This window comes from Crocuta crocuta, unplaced genomic scaffold (genome assembly GCF_008692635.1).
Source record: "Crocuta crocuta isolate KB4526 unplaced genomic scaffold, BGI_CrCroc_1.0 scaffold562, whole genome shotgun sequence".
In the NCBI taxonomy this organism is placed as follows: Eukaryota; Metazoa; Chordata; class Mammalia; order Carnivora; family Hyaenidae; genus Crocuta; species Crocuta crocuta.
Genome location: NW_027531012.1, coordinates 1,185,114 through 1,202,726, shown reverse-complemented (window position 1 = coordinate 1,202,726; position 17,613 = coordinate 1,185,114). Strand labels below are relative to the sequence as shown.

The 17,613-nt window shown below is 38.8% G+C and overlaps 2 protein-coding genes across 6 annotated transcripts in view; one reads left to right on the top strand and one right to left on the bottom strand.

Moving 5' to 3' along the window:
- The window catches only part of TRAPPC3L (trafficking protein particle complex subunit 3L), a 62,669-nt gene extending 45,187 nt beyond the window's left edge, over positions 1 to 17,482 (bottom strand). Inside the window, exons 1-6 of one of the 5 annotated variants that reach the window (XM_077770845.1) lie at positions 17,375 to 17,482; positions 12,279 to 12,751; positions 11,626 to 11,712; positions 8,835 to 9,195; positions 7,688 to 7,824; positions 5,516 to 5,829 (exon numbers count right to left, since the gene is read on the bottom strand). In XM_077770845.1, the coding sequence (XP_077626971.1) occupies positions 5,516 to 5,545 (30 nt within the window). In that variant the 5' untranslated portion in view covers positions 5,546 to 5,829; positions 7,688 to 7,824; positions 8,835 to 9,195; ... (1 more) ...; positions 12,279 to 12,751; positions 17,375 to 17,482. Of the gene's footprint in view, positions 1 to 5,515; positions 5,830 to 7,687; positions 7,825 to 8,834; positions 9,196 to 11,625; positions 11,713 to 12,278; positions 12,752 to 16,340; positions 16,400 to 17,374 lie in introns of those variants that run through there. The other 4 variants (XM_077770843.1, XM_077770844.1, XM_077770846.1 and 1 more) reach the window with 4 other exon arrangements.
- On the top strand, positions 1,883 to 6,008 carry CALHM4 (calcium homeostasis modulator family member 4). Its single transcript, XM_077770842.1, has 2 exons — positions 1,883 to 2,440; positions 5,622 to 6,008. Exons 1-2 carry the CDS (start codon positions 1,883 to 1,885, stop codon positions 6,006 to 6,008), a joined length of 945 nt encoding a protein of 314 aa, XP_077626968.1.
- Positions 17,483 to 17,613: the final 131 nt, after the last annotated feature.

Genomic DNA, 17,613 nt, shown 5'->3' with positions numbered 1-17,613 from the left:
TTCCCAGCTATGTATATTCCAATACCTTTAGTTTTCAAGCTTTGTGTGTGGTCTAGTTTTAGGTGTGTCACTTGCAAATAGTGTGACTCTATTCTGTAATCACTCTGCAGGTGAGCTTACTCCAGCTGTGGTGTGGCGGTTAAGAGCATGCGCCAGACCACCGGGGTCCTAATCCTGGTTCTTCCATCATCTCTGTGTGACCCTGTGCAATTTCTTTCATCTCTTCACACCTCAGTCTTCTCATCTGTAAACAAGTTGAGGATAATATTAGCACCTCATCATCATTCTTAAAACAGTGGTTGGCATGTAGTAAGCACACAGTAATTGTTAGCTCTTAAAATTTTTTGTGTGTGAGGGGTCCTGGGTGGCTCAGCTGGTAAAGTGTCCATCTAATTGATTTCAGCTCAGGTCATGATCTCACAGTTGGTGGGATCGAGCTCCACGTAGGGCTCTGTGCTAACAGTGCAGAGCCTGCTTGGGATTCTCTCTTTCTCTCTGCCCCTCCCCCACTTGTTCCCTCTCTGTCTCTCTCTCTCTGTATCTCTATATGCTTTCTGGTGTCTACCATTGTCAGTGGGAAATCTCTTGCCTGTCTACTGTCATTCTTTTGTAGCTTACGTATCCCATTTTTCTGGTAGTTTTTAATAATATCTCTTCATTTTTCACAGCCTGAAGTTTTATATGATGTATTTATATGTGGATTTGTCTTTATTTACACTGCTCAGAACATCTAACACTCTTCTGATGTGACAACTTACTTTTGTTGATTTTGCAAAATTCTCGGTCACTTCTCTTCAAATATTATTTCTCTGCCTATCCCTTCATTTTTTCCTTCTGGAACTCCTATTATGGAGTTGCTTAATCTGTCTTCTATTTCCTTCTCCTTGAATTGGATTTTAAAATATATTATTTCTTTATCTTTTTATATTGTATATTGGGTGAACTACTCAGCATTATATTCTAATATGTAATTAACCATATCCAGTTGAGAGTTTGAAAAAGGAAACTTATATCTTATTCGCTTTTTATTAGCCCAACCAAGCCTAGTCCAATGCCTTTTATATAGAAGTTATACAATAAATATTTGCTGATTAAATATAGAAAACACCTTACGTATTTCAGTATTTAATTTTTATATACATATAATTTTATTAACACCCAATTATCACATTTTCATATAAGGAAAAGATACCTTATAAACAAATTTGCAACTTAACTTATAAAGCAACACATTATTATATTAGGTTCTGTCAACACAAACACATTTTTTATGCAAAGTTAGAAAGTTAGTTTTGTTGTGATTTGACTTTAGGGCTCCCCAAGTCTTGTTCTTCTTTTGCGGAACGCTTTTGGGATGCTCTGGCAGAACTCTTAGCTTACAGGATGTTCCAGACAGCCCTAAATTTTTAGTCACTCTATTATTTGGTCATTTCTGTTGTGCCTTTTGTCATAATTTTATGGTAACTATATCCTGGTCTAGTACAGGGTAAGAATGTTCTCCATTTTGCTCCCAATGTCTTATTTGCTAGTGCTGAGTAATTTGTGTCATTCAAAGCAGCCCATGGAAAGATGACAGCAGTGTGCTGTGCAAGCAGGCCATTCTCTTTTTAGTGGGAAGGTACCCTCAAGTAGTTTTCCCTGTCACTCATACCAGATGAATCTCTCCTCTAATTTCTTCTGGCTATAATCTGAAGTACATTTATTAGCTCAGGATTCACAGAGTACATAAGGAAAGATGCTAGAATCCTTTAAACATGTTTGAGGATATTGGGTTGCTTGACACAGCCAGTTAAACCAGTAAGGTCCCATAAAATGGTTATAGCTGGTGCAGTCTAACGATCAGAAAGGGCCAGAAGCTAATTCGTGTAAGAGCTTCCCAACGATGAGCCCAACTCTCAGCAATACTGTATCTTCCCTGCAGAGAAGTGGAACATTTATCAATTCTTTAATTGCTGCTTTGACTGTTGGTGGGCAACAGCTGTTCTCTTCTTTCACATTCAGATGTCCTTGTCAGGTTGGGAAAAATTTCTACTACGGTTCTGCTTTTCTTCTCATTCCAGCCTTGATCCTTCTGGTTGCTGGCTATGCTCTGAGAAGCCAGATGTGGACAATTAGCAGTGAATACTGCTGCAGCTGTGCCCCGCCACACCGGAGAATAGGCCTCTTGGAGCGCAAGCTGGCTTGCCTCAGGTTCTTCAGCATCACTGGGAGGGCCCTTGTTGCTCCATTAACATGGCTGGCGGCAACCCTGCTGACAGGCACCTACTTTGAATGTGCAGCGAGTGAATTCGCGTCTGTGGACCATTATGCAGTATTTGACAATGTCAGTGCCAGCAAACGGGACCAGATCCTCGCTGGGTTTCCATGTTGCAAAGCAACTCCAGCTGACATGATCCGAGTAAGAGATGAAATAACTCTTCTGCACAGATACCAGTCACAAGTAAGTTCTTGATTTTTTTTCCTGTTTGTTTTGTTTTGTTTTTGCTATGCTATCCCTTCTTAACTAGTCACTGGAAACATTTCACATTCCTACTACTTTTCATATTGTCTGAATATAAAACGCAAACTAGATGCTATTCACCAAAGTGATTTCTACTGAGTGCCTATTTTATATAGTTAGGATGTTGGGCTTTGGAGTTGGCAGATCTGTATTTGAGTCTTGCTTTGCCATTTGTTAACCTGCAGAACCTTAAGCAAGTTACCTATCTGACCCATGCTTCACTTTCCTCAGCTGTAAAATGGGGATATTGATAGGATCTACCACATAAGGTTGGATTGGGTAATAAATGAGCGAATACATCTAAAGTGCTCAGTATGGTATCCAGAATCTCTATTAAATACAATAAATTTTAGACATTGTTATTAAAATTATTACTATACACTGTATTACTTAATTCCATCTTTCTGCATATACATGTTCTTAGATATTCATTCTATATATTAACATTTTGCCTAAAATTATAGAAAGCTTAATTATGACTAAAATAAATTCCAATGATAGCTCTAAATTTAATATCCTTAGACAAATTTATGTGAAGGGGAGGGATGAGGTAGGGAAAAGGCCTGAATCCACAGCACTTAGAGGTTAAATTTAAGAAGTGTAAGAGCGTATTTTGTCAATACAGAAAAAGTAATTGGAATACATTACTCTCTGCAAGAGATTTTGGGGGAAAAACACATTTTAAAACCACTGAAATAAAATTGAAATAAATTATTTTAAACTACTTATTGCAAAAGCATACACATTTTTTGACCCATCACTTTTTAGTTATTGAAATTTAGGAAGTAATAATGCTATTTTGTTGAAAAAAATTGCTATCGACATACAGAATACTCAAGCATTGCATATGTCCTGATTTAATCAAAGTTAGATATCCCATTAAGGTGTCTCTGTCTCAACCCTAGCCCTAACGCTCAGGCAGAGGAACTGTGTGAAGATAGATGAGATGTCAAATAATCAATGGGGCAATTTTAACTTTAAAAAATGTTCTTTCTCAAGAAAAACTAAGATGTAATATACACTGGTAAGATCTTCTTAAAGCGACAATATCTTATTTAATGCATGCAAAGACTTCTGTGAAAAGACAATTTTATAGTTCTGAATGCCATCAGCCAGTGGATTTTTTGGATCCACAGCAACAAAACTAATACTTATTGAGATGTTTCTCATATACTGTATAAATATTTCCTATTTAATTATAATCTTTATAATCTTAAGAGAGAGGTTTAATCAACCCCATTTTACAGACAAGGAAACCAAAGCTCAAAGAGTTCATGTAACTTTCATAAGTTCACAGAGCTAATAAATGATTGATTGAGATAGTCAAATGTCATACTGTTTCCATTTCACCAGGCTATACTTCATAACTACCTTGAACTTCAGTCTCATTTGAGGAATATACACTATGTTTAAATTTCATTATTCTGACTTGATCAACATGATCATATTAACTTTAAACCCCCTTCTCTGCCCAGACTTCATTCTAAAATAGCTTCCTGACATTTGTTTTTACCAAATTCCAATTGATCTTCTACAACCATGTCAAAATTATCTTTCTAAATGCAAACAGAATGATGAGCCCCACACTATCCCCCATATAAAGTTCTTCAATGATTTTCGACAAGCCCAATCACAAATCCAAATTCTTGTCATGAATACAAGGTCTTTCAATGTCTGGCTCCTGACCACTTTTCCACATGACTCCTATGACCCTGTGAGGACAAACTTCCTGTGGTTCTCCCGACTCTTCATGCTCTTATTTTTCTTCCTCTCTTCTTAGAGCTCTCCTCAACTTCTTACATCTGGTGAGCTCTTCTTTAATATTTAAGTCTGAGCATCATCTCCTCTGGGAAGTATTTCCTGGCACTCCTCTTAAGTGAATTCATTTCTGTCCCAGTATGCTTACTGATATCAAAAATGATCACATTTTACCCTATTTCTTGGCTTGCTATTTTGTCTCCCTCTTTAGGCTTAAAGACGTGGAAAGGATGAATGTAGCTTATTCACATTTGAGTCTCCATAACCAAGCACCATGTACAGAACATGGTGGGAGGTCAACCTGGGACTCAATAAACGATAGCTGATGAATTAATGGGCATCTCAGATGACCTTCCCTCCAGCACGCTGGCCTCTATTAAATTAAATTGCCCTAAGTGTCACTCTGTAGGTTTTACCCTCCACTAAGTACAGCTACCCTGCTGTGCTCACACTGGTAATTCCAGGCTTGCTGGTGAATCACAAGCTGTGGGGGAGACCTTCACCTCCCAGACTGTGGCTGGGAAGCTGCCTACTGCTGGCTTCTCTACATGGAACTTGCCTCTCTCACTTTATATAATAATCACTAACTATTATTGAAAAAAGGATAATTTTTAAAAAGGGTTCTAAGACTTGAAAACAGCCATTTATTTCAGTCTTTAAAAGAGGACACTAAATAATTGCAAATGAAATATAGTTAATTTTCCTTTCAAAGTATATTTCAAAAATGAATCATAAAACTGGTCAGCAAATAACTATTTAAAGGAGGAGGGAAATGAAAATAATAATGTGCTTTACATTTAGGGACATGAGTCTTCTTTGGTCACAAAAAGTAAAAGAAAAGAGCAACTCAGGAAGAAATATCAATGAACACCTGTTAGCACATTATTAAGAAGGCACTTAGGAAGCTACCATTATCTATCATATCATCATTTTCATCACCATTATTATCAAATAGTTATTAAGCACCCAAAGATGCTTGAGCCTATTCCTAATGGTTGTGGGGAAGAGGGGGAGAAAGTTGAGCTAAGACCAAACCATGTAGTTTATGTACCTTACACAAGAGTAATTGGTGGGTTATAGCATCTGCCACTTCAAGGACAGTACTTACAATCCATTCCAAGTTAACTGGTCAATATCCTTTGTGATCCAAAAACAAAATTGTAATAGTTGGGCTTACTCTCTCCATCACATCTGTATCCATACCAAGTGATCAGCACCCTGTTCCTATTTCAAAGACTAGAAAAACCAACCTCTTACCTCCAGTTTACTTCTCAGTTTTGTAGACATCCCCCTTGCTATGGCTGTTCCTCAAATATTCGTTATATTGATGTTTTCTGTTTTTCTTTTAAATAATTACGTGAAGATGCTGGGCTGGATTCTGATCACGTTGGCAACAGTGGCTGTCCTAGTGTCCTGCTGTTTGGCACAGTGCTGTTCCCCTCTCACCTCTCTGCAGCAGTGGTACTGGACCAACCATCTCCACAACGAGAGGGAGCTCTTTGAACAAGCTGCAGAGCAACATTCACGGCTCCTCATCATGCAGCGCATACAGAAGCTCTTTGGTTTCATTCCTGGAAAGGAAGATATCAAACACATCCGTATTCCTTCATGTCAGGACTGGAAGGATATTTCAGCACCCAGTCTTGTCTGCATGGGTGATGACTTGCAAGGTCACTATAGCTTCCTTAGAGACAGGGTGGAGGAAGATAATGAGGAAAGCAAACCTGAAGGTATTGAATTAAGACCTTGATTCTAGCACCTCTCACAGTTCAGGTAGTGTCTTATTTTTAGGATGATGGAGTTTCAATGTAATCTCTTCATCTTTTTCTGTCTCTTGATATTTGTTTAAATAAGTCCATTCAAGATGCTAGTTCCAAAGTCACTTTATCTGATCATTGTGCCAATCTGTCTTTTTGAGATTTCCCTGGTGGAAATGGTAATGGTATAATATAGTTCTGGTAACACCTACATTGATTTAAGTAAAACAATATGGAATTTGAAGTCATATAAAAATTAGAATGTCGATTCTATTACTCAGTATCTCTATGGAAACTAAATTTTTGAGCTCCATCTTGTTATTTGTGCATAGTGGCTACTTCATAGAGCTGTTGTGAAGATTAAATGTGATAATATAAGCACAGTACTCAGCACAGTGCCATTCCTAAAATTAGTGCCAATAAATGTTATTTTCCCCCTTTCTCCTTGCATTCCATGTCTTTGATCACTATTTCTCTGTCTCTAATTTCTAGTTTTCTTTATTTCTACCTCTATATAATATACAGAACCTTTTCACTTACTTCTACCCCTTCCTTTGATTTTAAATATCTGAACTTTTACGAATCAGGATAAAAGCCCTTTCTAAGCTGGTAACATGTAAGAGAGAAGCCCATGCAGGAAGGTCTTGAGTTATTCTGCTACAACCAGGGGAAGATGACGCATGAATCTATCATCATTAGTATCATAAATGTTATTTATAGCACCTCCATACCAGGAGCATTTTTATAGCCACAACATATAAAGTTTGTTCTAGAAAGCTTCCCTTCTGTACTCTACTGCAGAGATACATCTGTGCCTTTTCATTATCAATTTTTACCCTTGCTCAAAATCCATTTGGAGAAGTAAGACTGCCATACATAATTGTATATCCTCTATCTACAACTCCAACAGGGAAGACCTGCCTGACTCTTCTCTGTGACTTTACACCCTGAATATTTGACAGTTTTCTAATTTATCCTAGTTATTTCTGATATATATAGTGTCTTATGCCTCATGATTCACCCAAGCAACTGGTTCATTGGCCAAAATAAGCAAAATGAGGGCTTTTGTGTATTTTTAAAGCCAAAACAATGGCTGCTTACTGGGTAAAATGGACCAATTCACAATAGTCAAGCTGACTTTTGAGATTCACTTTCAAGGAGACCAGTTACTTGAGTAACTAAAATGCAATCGGTTACTATTCTGCTGTTACACAATCACAGAAGAGTCTATTCTGTGTGCAGTTATGGGTTCCACAAACTTAATGGAAAGAAATAGAAAAAGAATTTTAAGAAGACCATTAAACATTTTTTAAACATATATTCATTTTTGAAAGACCAGAGTGTGAGTGGGGCAAGGAGAGAAGGGGACACAGAATCCAAAACAGGCTCCAGGCTCTGAGCTGTCAGCACAAAGCCTAGCACGGAGCCTGACGCAGGGCTTGAACTCACAAACCGTGAGATCGTGACCTGAGCTGAGGTTGGACACTTAACCAACTGAGCTACCCAGGTGCCCCAAAGACCATTTTTTAAAAAATCTGTAAGAGATGCACAGTGTAGCACTTTGCTAAGACAGGAGACCTGTCCCTCCCTCGCCATTACTTATCGGGCAAGTCAGTTAGTCTCTCTGGGACTCAACTGTTTCATCCATAGAATATAGATAATGTTTCCTTACCTGTTGTAGGGTAAGGAACTGAAGCAAATGTATTCTTGAGGTTCCTTTTAAATCTGATAAGACTTTTATCTTTATGCTCATATGTATACAGGTCCAAATGTACACAATCTTCTGGAATAGTAGTAGGCCCAGGTTGTCTTCATTAGAAGGAAAATATTACTGAGTTCAATTCTTCCTCCAAAGACATTTGCCGGCATTCCACTCTCAAAAGAATGTTAACGTACTGCTATTTTTCAAATGGCCAAGGAAAGCCATTCCGCTTTGTCACCTAAATCTGTATACACAACTCATATGACATTACAAGAGGGATCTTTAATAAAACAGAGGTTGTGGAAGGCAACTAGAGTCTTCCTTTGGCTCTGATATAAATGAGCTGTGTAAATATGGAGGGTCACGTCCACTTTGTTCCCCACAGTCTCCTCCAGCACTAAAATTCTGTCACTCTATCTGGTAATTTTTGAAATTCCTCCATTTGGGATATAATACTTAAATCCACACTTTACACCATGCTCAGAATTATTTTATTAGTGTTTGGGGAATATGCCACAGTAAATACTCTTTAATGAGATTTTCAGGTAACAGAAAAATCAGAGTATATAAAGTATTATTTCATCAGAAAGAAGATAAGAGTTGTTTACACACATTAAACACCAGGAAACTTTCTTTTCACTAGACTCTGGAAACCCTTTCTACATCAAACTCCTGTATATATGACATACAGAGTTAATATTCTAAATCACGTAATTGTGATCTTCCACTATAGCCTTCTAGCAAAGGATTTTAAACATTCGTTTGGCTCCTCCACATGGCTTCAAAGGGCTTTGTAGCATCTGTGAACTTTTGAAGGGTAGTACACATCCATGACATTTCATTGTATGCTATCCATTTCCAATTAAATAAATCAAATTCCCATTTCTGTGTGTGTGTGCATGCACATGCTTATGTTTATCTGGAATATTCTTTTGTTCCACAGCCAGTTAGACAAGACTTTTCCATTAGGAACACTGTACTTCCTCCCCTTTATGCCTAATGGATTTATGTAATTTTAAGACATATAATTAAAGTCAATTATGTGCTAATACTACCTTATATTTTGTTACCAAGTGCTTTTGGCTACTACATCAAATGCCGTGGCATATATACGTACTTGCCAATTTCTTAGCTTCAACTTTGTCAGCTCACCATTCTCCCACCACAATCTAAGTTGCTTCCTTTCTAGGAGACAAATACAATCTTAGATGTGTTTTACTCGAGTTTCCTTGTTTTCCAAAGCCAAATTGTGGAATTGTACTTATATTCATCTTCATTGTCTTCAATCTTCAACTTAAAAAAGTCAGGTTCAGGGTCACCTGGGCAACTCAGTTGGTGGAGTGTCTGACTCTTGGTTTTGGCTCACATCATGATCCCAGGGTCATGGGACTGAGCCCTGCGTCAGGCTCCACACTGACTGAACGTGGAGCCTGCTTAAGATTCTCTCTCCTTCTGTACCGCTTGCATGCTTGCTCTCTCTTTAAAAAAAAAAAAAAAAAAAAAATCAAATGTAGCATTGTAATAAGAAACAACAATGTGAATTTCCAAAGTACTTTTTTGCATTTTGCTTAGCACAAAGGAAAACCACATTAACTTTAAAACTTTGAAAGATCACAGCAAACCAGAGGCCTTCCAAATGCAAGACTAAGAAGTTATTTGCTACCTCAAAATATAAAGTGTAGAGATACAATGTTAGCTTCTACATAAATCTATTAAAATGTAGCCCCAGTCACTAAAGAACAGATATTGGCAGGTATCTGGCAGGCTACACAGCTACAGAACTAGCTCTTTGGGTTGCAGGACACACATCTATAAATGTGACCTGTGGTCTAAAGAGCAGTGAGTGGTATTTCTAGACAGGTAAATTACATCATTCCTGAATGGAATTATTTTTTTCTGTACTAACCATTGAGGACGATTAAACTTCTCTAATCTCAGTACACCAGAACCTTACAAAGAAATGGATTTCGACTGCTGTTTCCTCTGCTGCTCCCCAGCGGCCCAGAGAAGTATCTGCACCCATCTATAGTTTGTGATAGTGTAGTGAACAAAATGCAGGGCTTATTATATGCCAGCTACTTCAAAAGCATTATCCCATGTACTCCTTATAACAAACTGGTAAACAGAATTACATATTCTGATATGACTTGCTGAAACAGAGTTAAGCAACATAGAGAGTGTGAAGAAATTTTGTGTAAAGTTCTATACAGATGAAATGTTCTCGGTATTTTATGAGATAACTGGGGAACCATGGGTCATAATGGGAACGCAATAAAATAAGTTCCGCCACTTTATGACTGAGGTAACTGAGGTAAAGAGAAGTCAAGCAAACTTGCCAAAAGACCCATGCTTACAGTGATAGAGCCAGAATCTAGCCTTGGTAGTCTCACTTGTGATATTATACTCCATAGCACTGTGCTGGAATACAACAATAGGAGACAGCTCACCAACCTTCCAAGGCTTTGTAGGTATCAGTATTCTCCTCCTACATCTGACAATAAATAATGAAAACACTCTGAGCTCCAAAAATATGGTGCTATATAACATTTGAGTCCCTCTCTTTCCACTTCCACTCTACCTACATGTACAAGGGCTTAGCTTCAAGGCATTGTGCTTCCTTTTTTTTTTTTTTTTTTTTTTTTTTAGTTTAGTTTTATTATTTTGTGTGTGTGTGAGAGAGAGAGAGAGAGAGAGTGAGTATGGGAGGGTCATAGAGAGGGAGAGAGAGAAAGAATCCCAAGCAGGCTCTGCACTGCCAGCATGGAGCCTGACGTGGGGCTCAAACTCATGGATGGTGAGATCATGACCTGAGTGGAAATCAAGAGTCAGACGCCCAACTGACTGAGCCACCCAGGTGTCCCAAGGCACTATGCTTCTTAACAAAGTGATTTGTGGACTTTCACTGGCACATAACTTTGGATCTGAGGTACTCAACAGCCAGTGGCAGTAAATCTGTTAGTCACAGACTACCTGCAAGCTTGCTCAAGAGCTTTGGGTTTTCAATGTATGCAGAGAATGGGCAGGACATCACTACAATTTGCCAATTTATTTTTAGCAGCCATAGTTATAAAAAAGTCTGTCAAAAACAGGGGTCAGGAAAACCTCTCATCATCATAGCGTTTTTGTATAAGTCGATCTCTCTGGGACTTTAATGTTCCCTTACATGAGATAGGGGAAGGTGAGAAAATTATGGGAGTGATTAAAGTATTTTAAGTCACAGATCTCTTTGAAATGCCATTTTGGGGAAAGCTATTTTGAAGAAATAGCCAGAAAAACTGTGCATACTCACATACCTCAGAGTTTACATACCATGGTAGACTAAATAACTGCCTCTCCAAAGAAGTTCGTGTTATAATCCCTGGGATTTGTGAATGTTCCTTTATACTTTATATGGCAAAACAGGCATTGCAGATGTGATCAAGGAAGGAATTTTGAAATGGGACAGAGGACATTAACCAGGATTATTCTGGTGGGCCTAATGCAATCACAAGTTTCCTTATAAGAGGGGCATAGGAGGATTTAAAGTCAGAGAGAAAGCTAAGTGGCAACCCTAAAGGAGTGTCAAGGAGTATCAGAGTGACGCCTGAGAAATTAGTCATTGCTGGCTTTGGAAATGGAAGGGATCATGAACCAAGGAATGCAGACAGCCTCTAGAAGCTGCAAAAGGCAAGTAAATGCATTTCTCCCCTAGAGCCTCCAGAAGGAAAAGAGCCCTGATAACACTTTGACTTTAGCCCACTGAGACCTGTGTCTAATGTGTGTCAGGGCAGAAATATACACAGTTTTTATATTTAACAGAACTATAATAAAAATGCACTGAGTGAAGCCACAAAATTGGTGGTAATTGTTTCAGGGACAGTAGGAAACTAATACATATACCAACATATTTCAGGAATTTATAAACTCACAAGCTGGACATGGCCTGGGTTAGGGCCTCTTCAAGGTGATTTCTACATATGCTCTGAGGTTCTGCCCTAGCAAGCCAAAACTTGCTCCTGGAAAATAAATACATCTATAATATGACATTTTATAAATATGTATAATACAATGTGTTCTAACACTTAAAAGTGTTCTAATGTGCAGAAAGAACTGCATATCCATTTTACATGTATTGATAGATGTTTTAGCCTACAAATAAAAAATATTTAAATATATTTTTCTTCTCTAGTTGCCTGTTAGTGACATCAACAGAACTAAATACTGTGAACTCATTCATTCATAACATGGACATATTCCAGCATCTGAAATATGAGGGGAAAAAATGCCAAAGGAAAGAAAAACTAATCTGGATCTAGGTGGTGTTTTNCACTTATATAAATTTTATAAATCAAGTATTATCTAGTTTATGCTTTCCATTCTTTCACTTTGAGATAGCTTGAATTTGAGAAAGCTATTTTCAAAATATAAATCTTTACCCCAATAATGATTTTATAGATCCTATGAGGTTCTATCAGACCAGAGAAAGGTCTATATTTTGTGGGGGAAGAGAAAGACAAAAGCAAAACCATCCAAGTGCAGTGCTAGAATACTAAAATTCAGTATGCAATTCAGTAATACCTACCACCGGGGCACCAGGCGCTTTGAACTCCTTCTTGGAAATTTTCTGGAACCCACTCGCGTGGGGCCCTCAGAGCCGGACCTCATCACGTGGACCCACGTCTTGCCTTCCCCAAGCGTGGCGAGCCCGGGTATTTCCCCTTACATTTGGGCACATGAAGAGTGGGGTGGTGGCGGTTACTTTGCTCAACGCGCCACATCAACAGCACCTAGCGTGGGCACCCGCTCAAGCTGCACGCAGCGGATCAGGCAGTCGGCTGGAGGGGCTTGTCAAGTCCTCCCTGGCTTATGATAGACCGGACCCTCAAATCGCTTTACTCCCTGGCCCCTGATCACGTGGCGACTTTGGGCTCTCCCGCCCTAGTTGAGAGCACCCTCGCCCAGGAATACGACCTCCGGACTGGATCCGCCCGCCTGGAAGGTAGGGTGCAGCTGACATTGATAGAGATACCATTCTAGGGATGCAGTGATCATGACCTAAATAAATCAGGAAAAGACATAGCTGGAAGTTGTGTAGTGGGTTTAGCATGCCTAGAAAACAAATGATCATTCACGTTTCTCTGCATTTGCGGACATCATGAAGAAAGTACGATCTTTGAGAAAATCACTGGAAGCCAGCATGGAGGAGCAACGTGATGGATGATGGAACTTACTGAGCAATGATGTCACGAAAATGGTACTGGGATGCTGTAGAGACAAGAAGAACTATATTGTTTCTGTAGAAGTTACAAAGAGTCATGTCATTGTGAGTAGTAACAGCACCGCCACTTTGTTTTTCATGGTGGGAAATAGGAGTTAGGAATAATACATTTGATGATAAAGAACATGAAGAGATAGTGCATGGACACTAGAGAGAATCTTCATGCTCAATGATCAAACAATAAACAAAGGCTTAAGTGCCTCCATTATTCTAAATCTTTGTTGGTAATTCACCATGTCTTATTGGGCCCCTGAAGTTTAAAATACATTTTTAATAAAATTGCTTTTATAGGCAGACACTCCACAAAACGTTTTTCCGGAACCCTTCACTATATTTTCTCACATGAAGCCAAAAAATAATTTGAATTAAATGTTAATTTTTTGTTTTAACAAACAAGTTCCTTTTCCTTCTACTTTTTAAGTGATTTATATCATGTCTCACGAATCCTATCTTCTTCCATACTTTTTGCTCCTTCATTTTCTCTCCTCCTTCTCCATCCAGTCCCTTTCAAATCCAAAGCAAAGGTGTTTTGTGTGTGTGTGTGTGTGTGTGAGTGAGAGAGAGAGAGAGAGAGAGAGAGAGGGAGAAGAACACAGAGAAAGAGAAGGAGGGAGGAGGAAGAAGAGAAGGAAAAGTCAAAAGGAAGATGGAAATGATCAAAATGGTTCTTGCTGGGTGGGAGAAAAGAAACATGTACAAATGCTATTTCTTGTTTGCCCATCTCATACTTCATCCTTACATGTAAGATAATGTTGAAAGGGTAGACCGCTTAAAACTAGAGTGTTGTCCCTGCTTTGCTGTTGCCCAGAACAAAGGCCCCCATCTGTTATGTGGTTCAATGACATTAGCCTCTAAGCTGTTAGAGTAAACAAACTCCACCTACAGACACAACTGTTTCGGCCACGACACCTTGGGTCAGAGATGTTAACTGCTAACTTTGAAATCTGGTTCCACATAAGCAGCTCCAATATATGCATGATCTTGAGGAATCATGGACTCTTATAGCTGGGAAGTATCCTGGAGATAATTTTCAACTCATTAATTTTACAGATGGGAAGCTGAGACCAAGAGAGGATGTGGCTTTTCCAAAGACATACGGTTAATCAATTGTAAAGAAGGGTTATAAACTAGTCTTATAATCCAAGTCCAGTGCTTTTACAACCAAACCATGTAACCATTCCATTGAATTCATTCACATTCACTCACTCACTCATTCATTCATTCATAGAATATATGTTTTCTGAGCATATATTCAGTGTCAGGCACTGACCTATGTGCTAAAATAAAGATACCTGTCCTTATGGAACTCATGTGCACATGAGTGTGTAAGTGTGTGTGTGTGTGTGTGTGTGTGTGTAGAGAATAATATTAATAAATAATTCTAGTGCAATTTTAACATGACCTGAGTAAAATAGGTAAAGAGAATAGGGCATACTGAGAGGAGTACTTAATTTTAAATAGGGTACTCAGGGAAGCCTGAGAAAGTTACATTTGAGGAAAGACTTGATGGGAGGTGAGGGAGTGAGCCTCATAAGTACAGGGGGGAAAGCATACTGGACAGAGGGAAAGCAAGGGCAAAGACTTTAGGAAGGGAGCCTATATTGCATGTTTGAGGAACAATAAGGAGGCTAGTGTGGCCAGAGCATCAAGTACATGTCAGAGCAGTAGGAGATAAGGTCAGAGAAGTAACAAGGTGTGCAGCTAAGGGCTGGGGAGCCAAATGGGCCTTTAACTTCAGAGGGGTGTTGTCAGTTATGAGTAGTGACATGACCTGATTTATACTATAGCAGGATCACTCTAACTGTTGTGTGGAGTCAGAGTAGATTGTAGGAAATGGGGGTTGGAGCAGAGCAGTCAGGTAAGAAGTGATGCTGAGATGCACTACCCTTCAAGGGAATTCTTCGGAGTATTCAAAATTAGAATTTCATATGGCTATTTGTATTTGTGACTGGTGATGAGTTTTGAGACACCTGGCTAAATGAAACAGTAGCCACATGAACTAAGAGAATTAAGAGTAACATTTAAATAGGGAATTCTCAACTCTGTGTATCTGAGAGTAGTGAGATTGCGTAGAAAAGTCATAGGCTCAGGTAAGTTAAAAATAAACCCCCAAACAATTTTTAAAGGCTGGTAACATTAGGGAATAGCAAGTAGGATTTTGCATTACTTGCAAAGAAACTTAGATGAGTACAAACAAGTAAGACAAGTATTGTAGGGACATTTTTCTTTAGCAATGAAGATGAATGGAGAATGGCAACCAAGAACAGAAGTGCTTCAAAAAACATCATATACACTTAAAATTATATATAACACAAATATCCTATTTTTGGATTTGCAATGTGCTTTTTATATACATTGTTTCATATTCTCTGAATCATCTTATAAGCTTATTTAGCTTATAAATAGCGATCACTGGGCTTCTCACTTCTGGCTCCAGATCCTGCAATGTCCTCACTATACCATCTGCCTACCTGCCCTGTCCTTTAACATATTCATAAAAAAACAAAACACTAAAAGAAAGCCAATTTGCCTCAACAATTCTCCCTTCTCAGGGAGTTAACGGCCTTCCTGTGTCTGCAAAGGGTCTTTGTCATTGTCAAAATGAAATTAGAGATCAACCAAAAAATTCTTAACGATGTCCATGTAGGTGTGACAAAGATTTAGGGATGTTCTCTTGATTACATTAGCACTGGAACTCTCATAGGGAGTTATCTCCAGAAACAAAACCATACATGAGCATTCTGAAATATAAAGGCTTTATAGTGAATATATAACAGGTTTGAAAACGATATTTTACCAAAAATTCTGTTAATAAAATAGTGAAGTAAATAGAGCAGCACTTCGTTTATTAAAACTTGCAACCAACATTAATCTTTCTTTAATATAAACCTCAAATTGTTTTTTTTTTCCTGTATCTCAGCTATCTTGATAGGTTGTTTTTACTATCAGTTAGGAAAAGTTTTAAAGTTTTACTTGACATTTTTGCTTTGATCCATTACTTAAAGGTGTTATCAGCTTCTGTGCCAAATTCATTCTGTCTTCACTACCTGTCATTTTGGTTACTAGAACTTCATCTTTCTTGTTGTTCTAGCCAAAAACCATTTTTGATTTCTTTTTCTTACAACCCATATCAAATCCTGATCGTAGATGATCTGCAAATTTCTTCTCATCCCTCCAGGTCACTGTGCATCAGCCACATTGGCTTCCAAAATGCCAAGTGGGCTCTCATTTAGAACCTTTGCACTGACTGTTCTTTCTGTCCAGCTCTTTCCCCAACAACAAATCATTGCTTTCTGTGAACTCAGGATATCCAGAAAAATAAGTATTTTAGATTTGCAAAGTTACTTCATGTATTTTGATTCTCACCATCATCAGTAGAGCTTCCAATTTTTTTGCTCAAAATTTAAGAGTGCTCCAAACAGACCTTCAAAAAAAAAGTTTNGGAGGTGGAGGGGGGGGAGAGAGGGGGGAGGGGAAGAGAGGGAGACGGAGACAGAGAGAGAGAGAGAGAGAGAAGAGTGCAAGCCGAAATCAAGCCGAAATCAAGAATCAGATGCTTAACTCACTGAGCTACTCAGGTGCCCCTACCCCAAACTAACCCTTAAGAAGCAGAATCAGTACTAAAGTGTACCTGAATAGGTTTAAGTGTTCCTCTGCTGTAAGTACTACAGAATAGAATAGAAATTCAAGATGTTTTCTGGTCCATAGTACATTATCATTTTAACAAGAGAAAAACTTCAGAGGCTTTATCATTGGGGAACTTACTTAAAAACTGTTTCCCCAGCTACACAGGTGAAATCAGCATTAATAAAGAAAACAGAGGAAAATAGAAGAGTGAAAAATCTTTTACCATGTTGGAGTATTTTCTTACATTCCCCCCAGTTCCTTTTTGATTTGACATATCTATGTTCCTTTATTATAAACAGAAATATAAGTAGTTCATTAATATTCTTCTCCTAAAATTACCATGTTCAATTTAGCCATTTTCTTAGCTTCTACTATTATGGTATTCTAAAAAATTTTCCCTAACTACTGTGATTAAACCTTAAGATGACAGATGCACATATTTCAACTATGACCGCCTCAGTTTTATTCCCCCAAATAAAAGGTTCTGTACATTTTCCGGAGTATTGATATTTTTACATTGCTTATCAAAACTGTTAATATAATCTACACTCCGTTCCTCAATTCGCAGATATAAATCACGGACATTTAGAACTATGTCTAGCCGCGTTCAGTTTACAAATTCAAAAGTGAAGCTCAGGGATTNGCAGAGGGGCTGACCCTTCCAGACCCTCTGCCCAACTGCAGTCTACCCTGGTCTCGGGCTCTCGCCCAACTGCCGTGGGATGCCATGGGACTGGGAGGTTCGAAGATCGCAGAAATCACCCGGCCCTCACCATTAGCTAATAGGGGGTCATCCGTCTGCCCCGCCGGGGGCCATAGGGTCTCAAACCGGAAACCGGAAACGGCGAAGTCCGTAGACGCGCCCTGCCAGCGGCCACCTCGTCCCACCTGCAGCGACTTCGTCCCGCCCCGGCACGCATGGCCAGCTCTCAGTCTAGACTCATCGAACGAGGACGTCGCGCTGAGTGGCTTCTGAGGCTCAAGCCCTGAAAAGCCGAGGAACGGGGCCCTA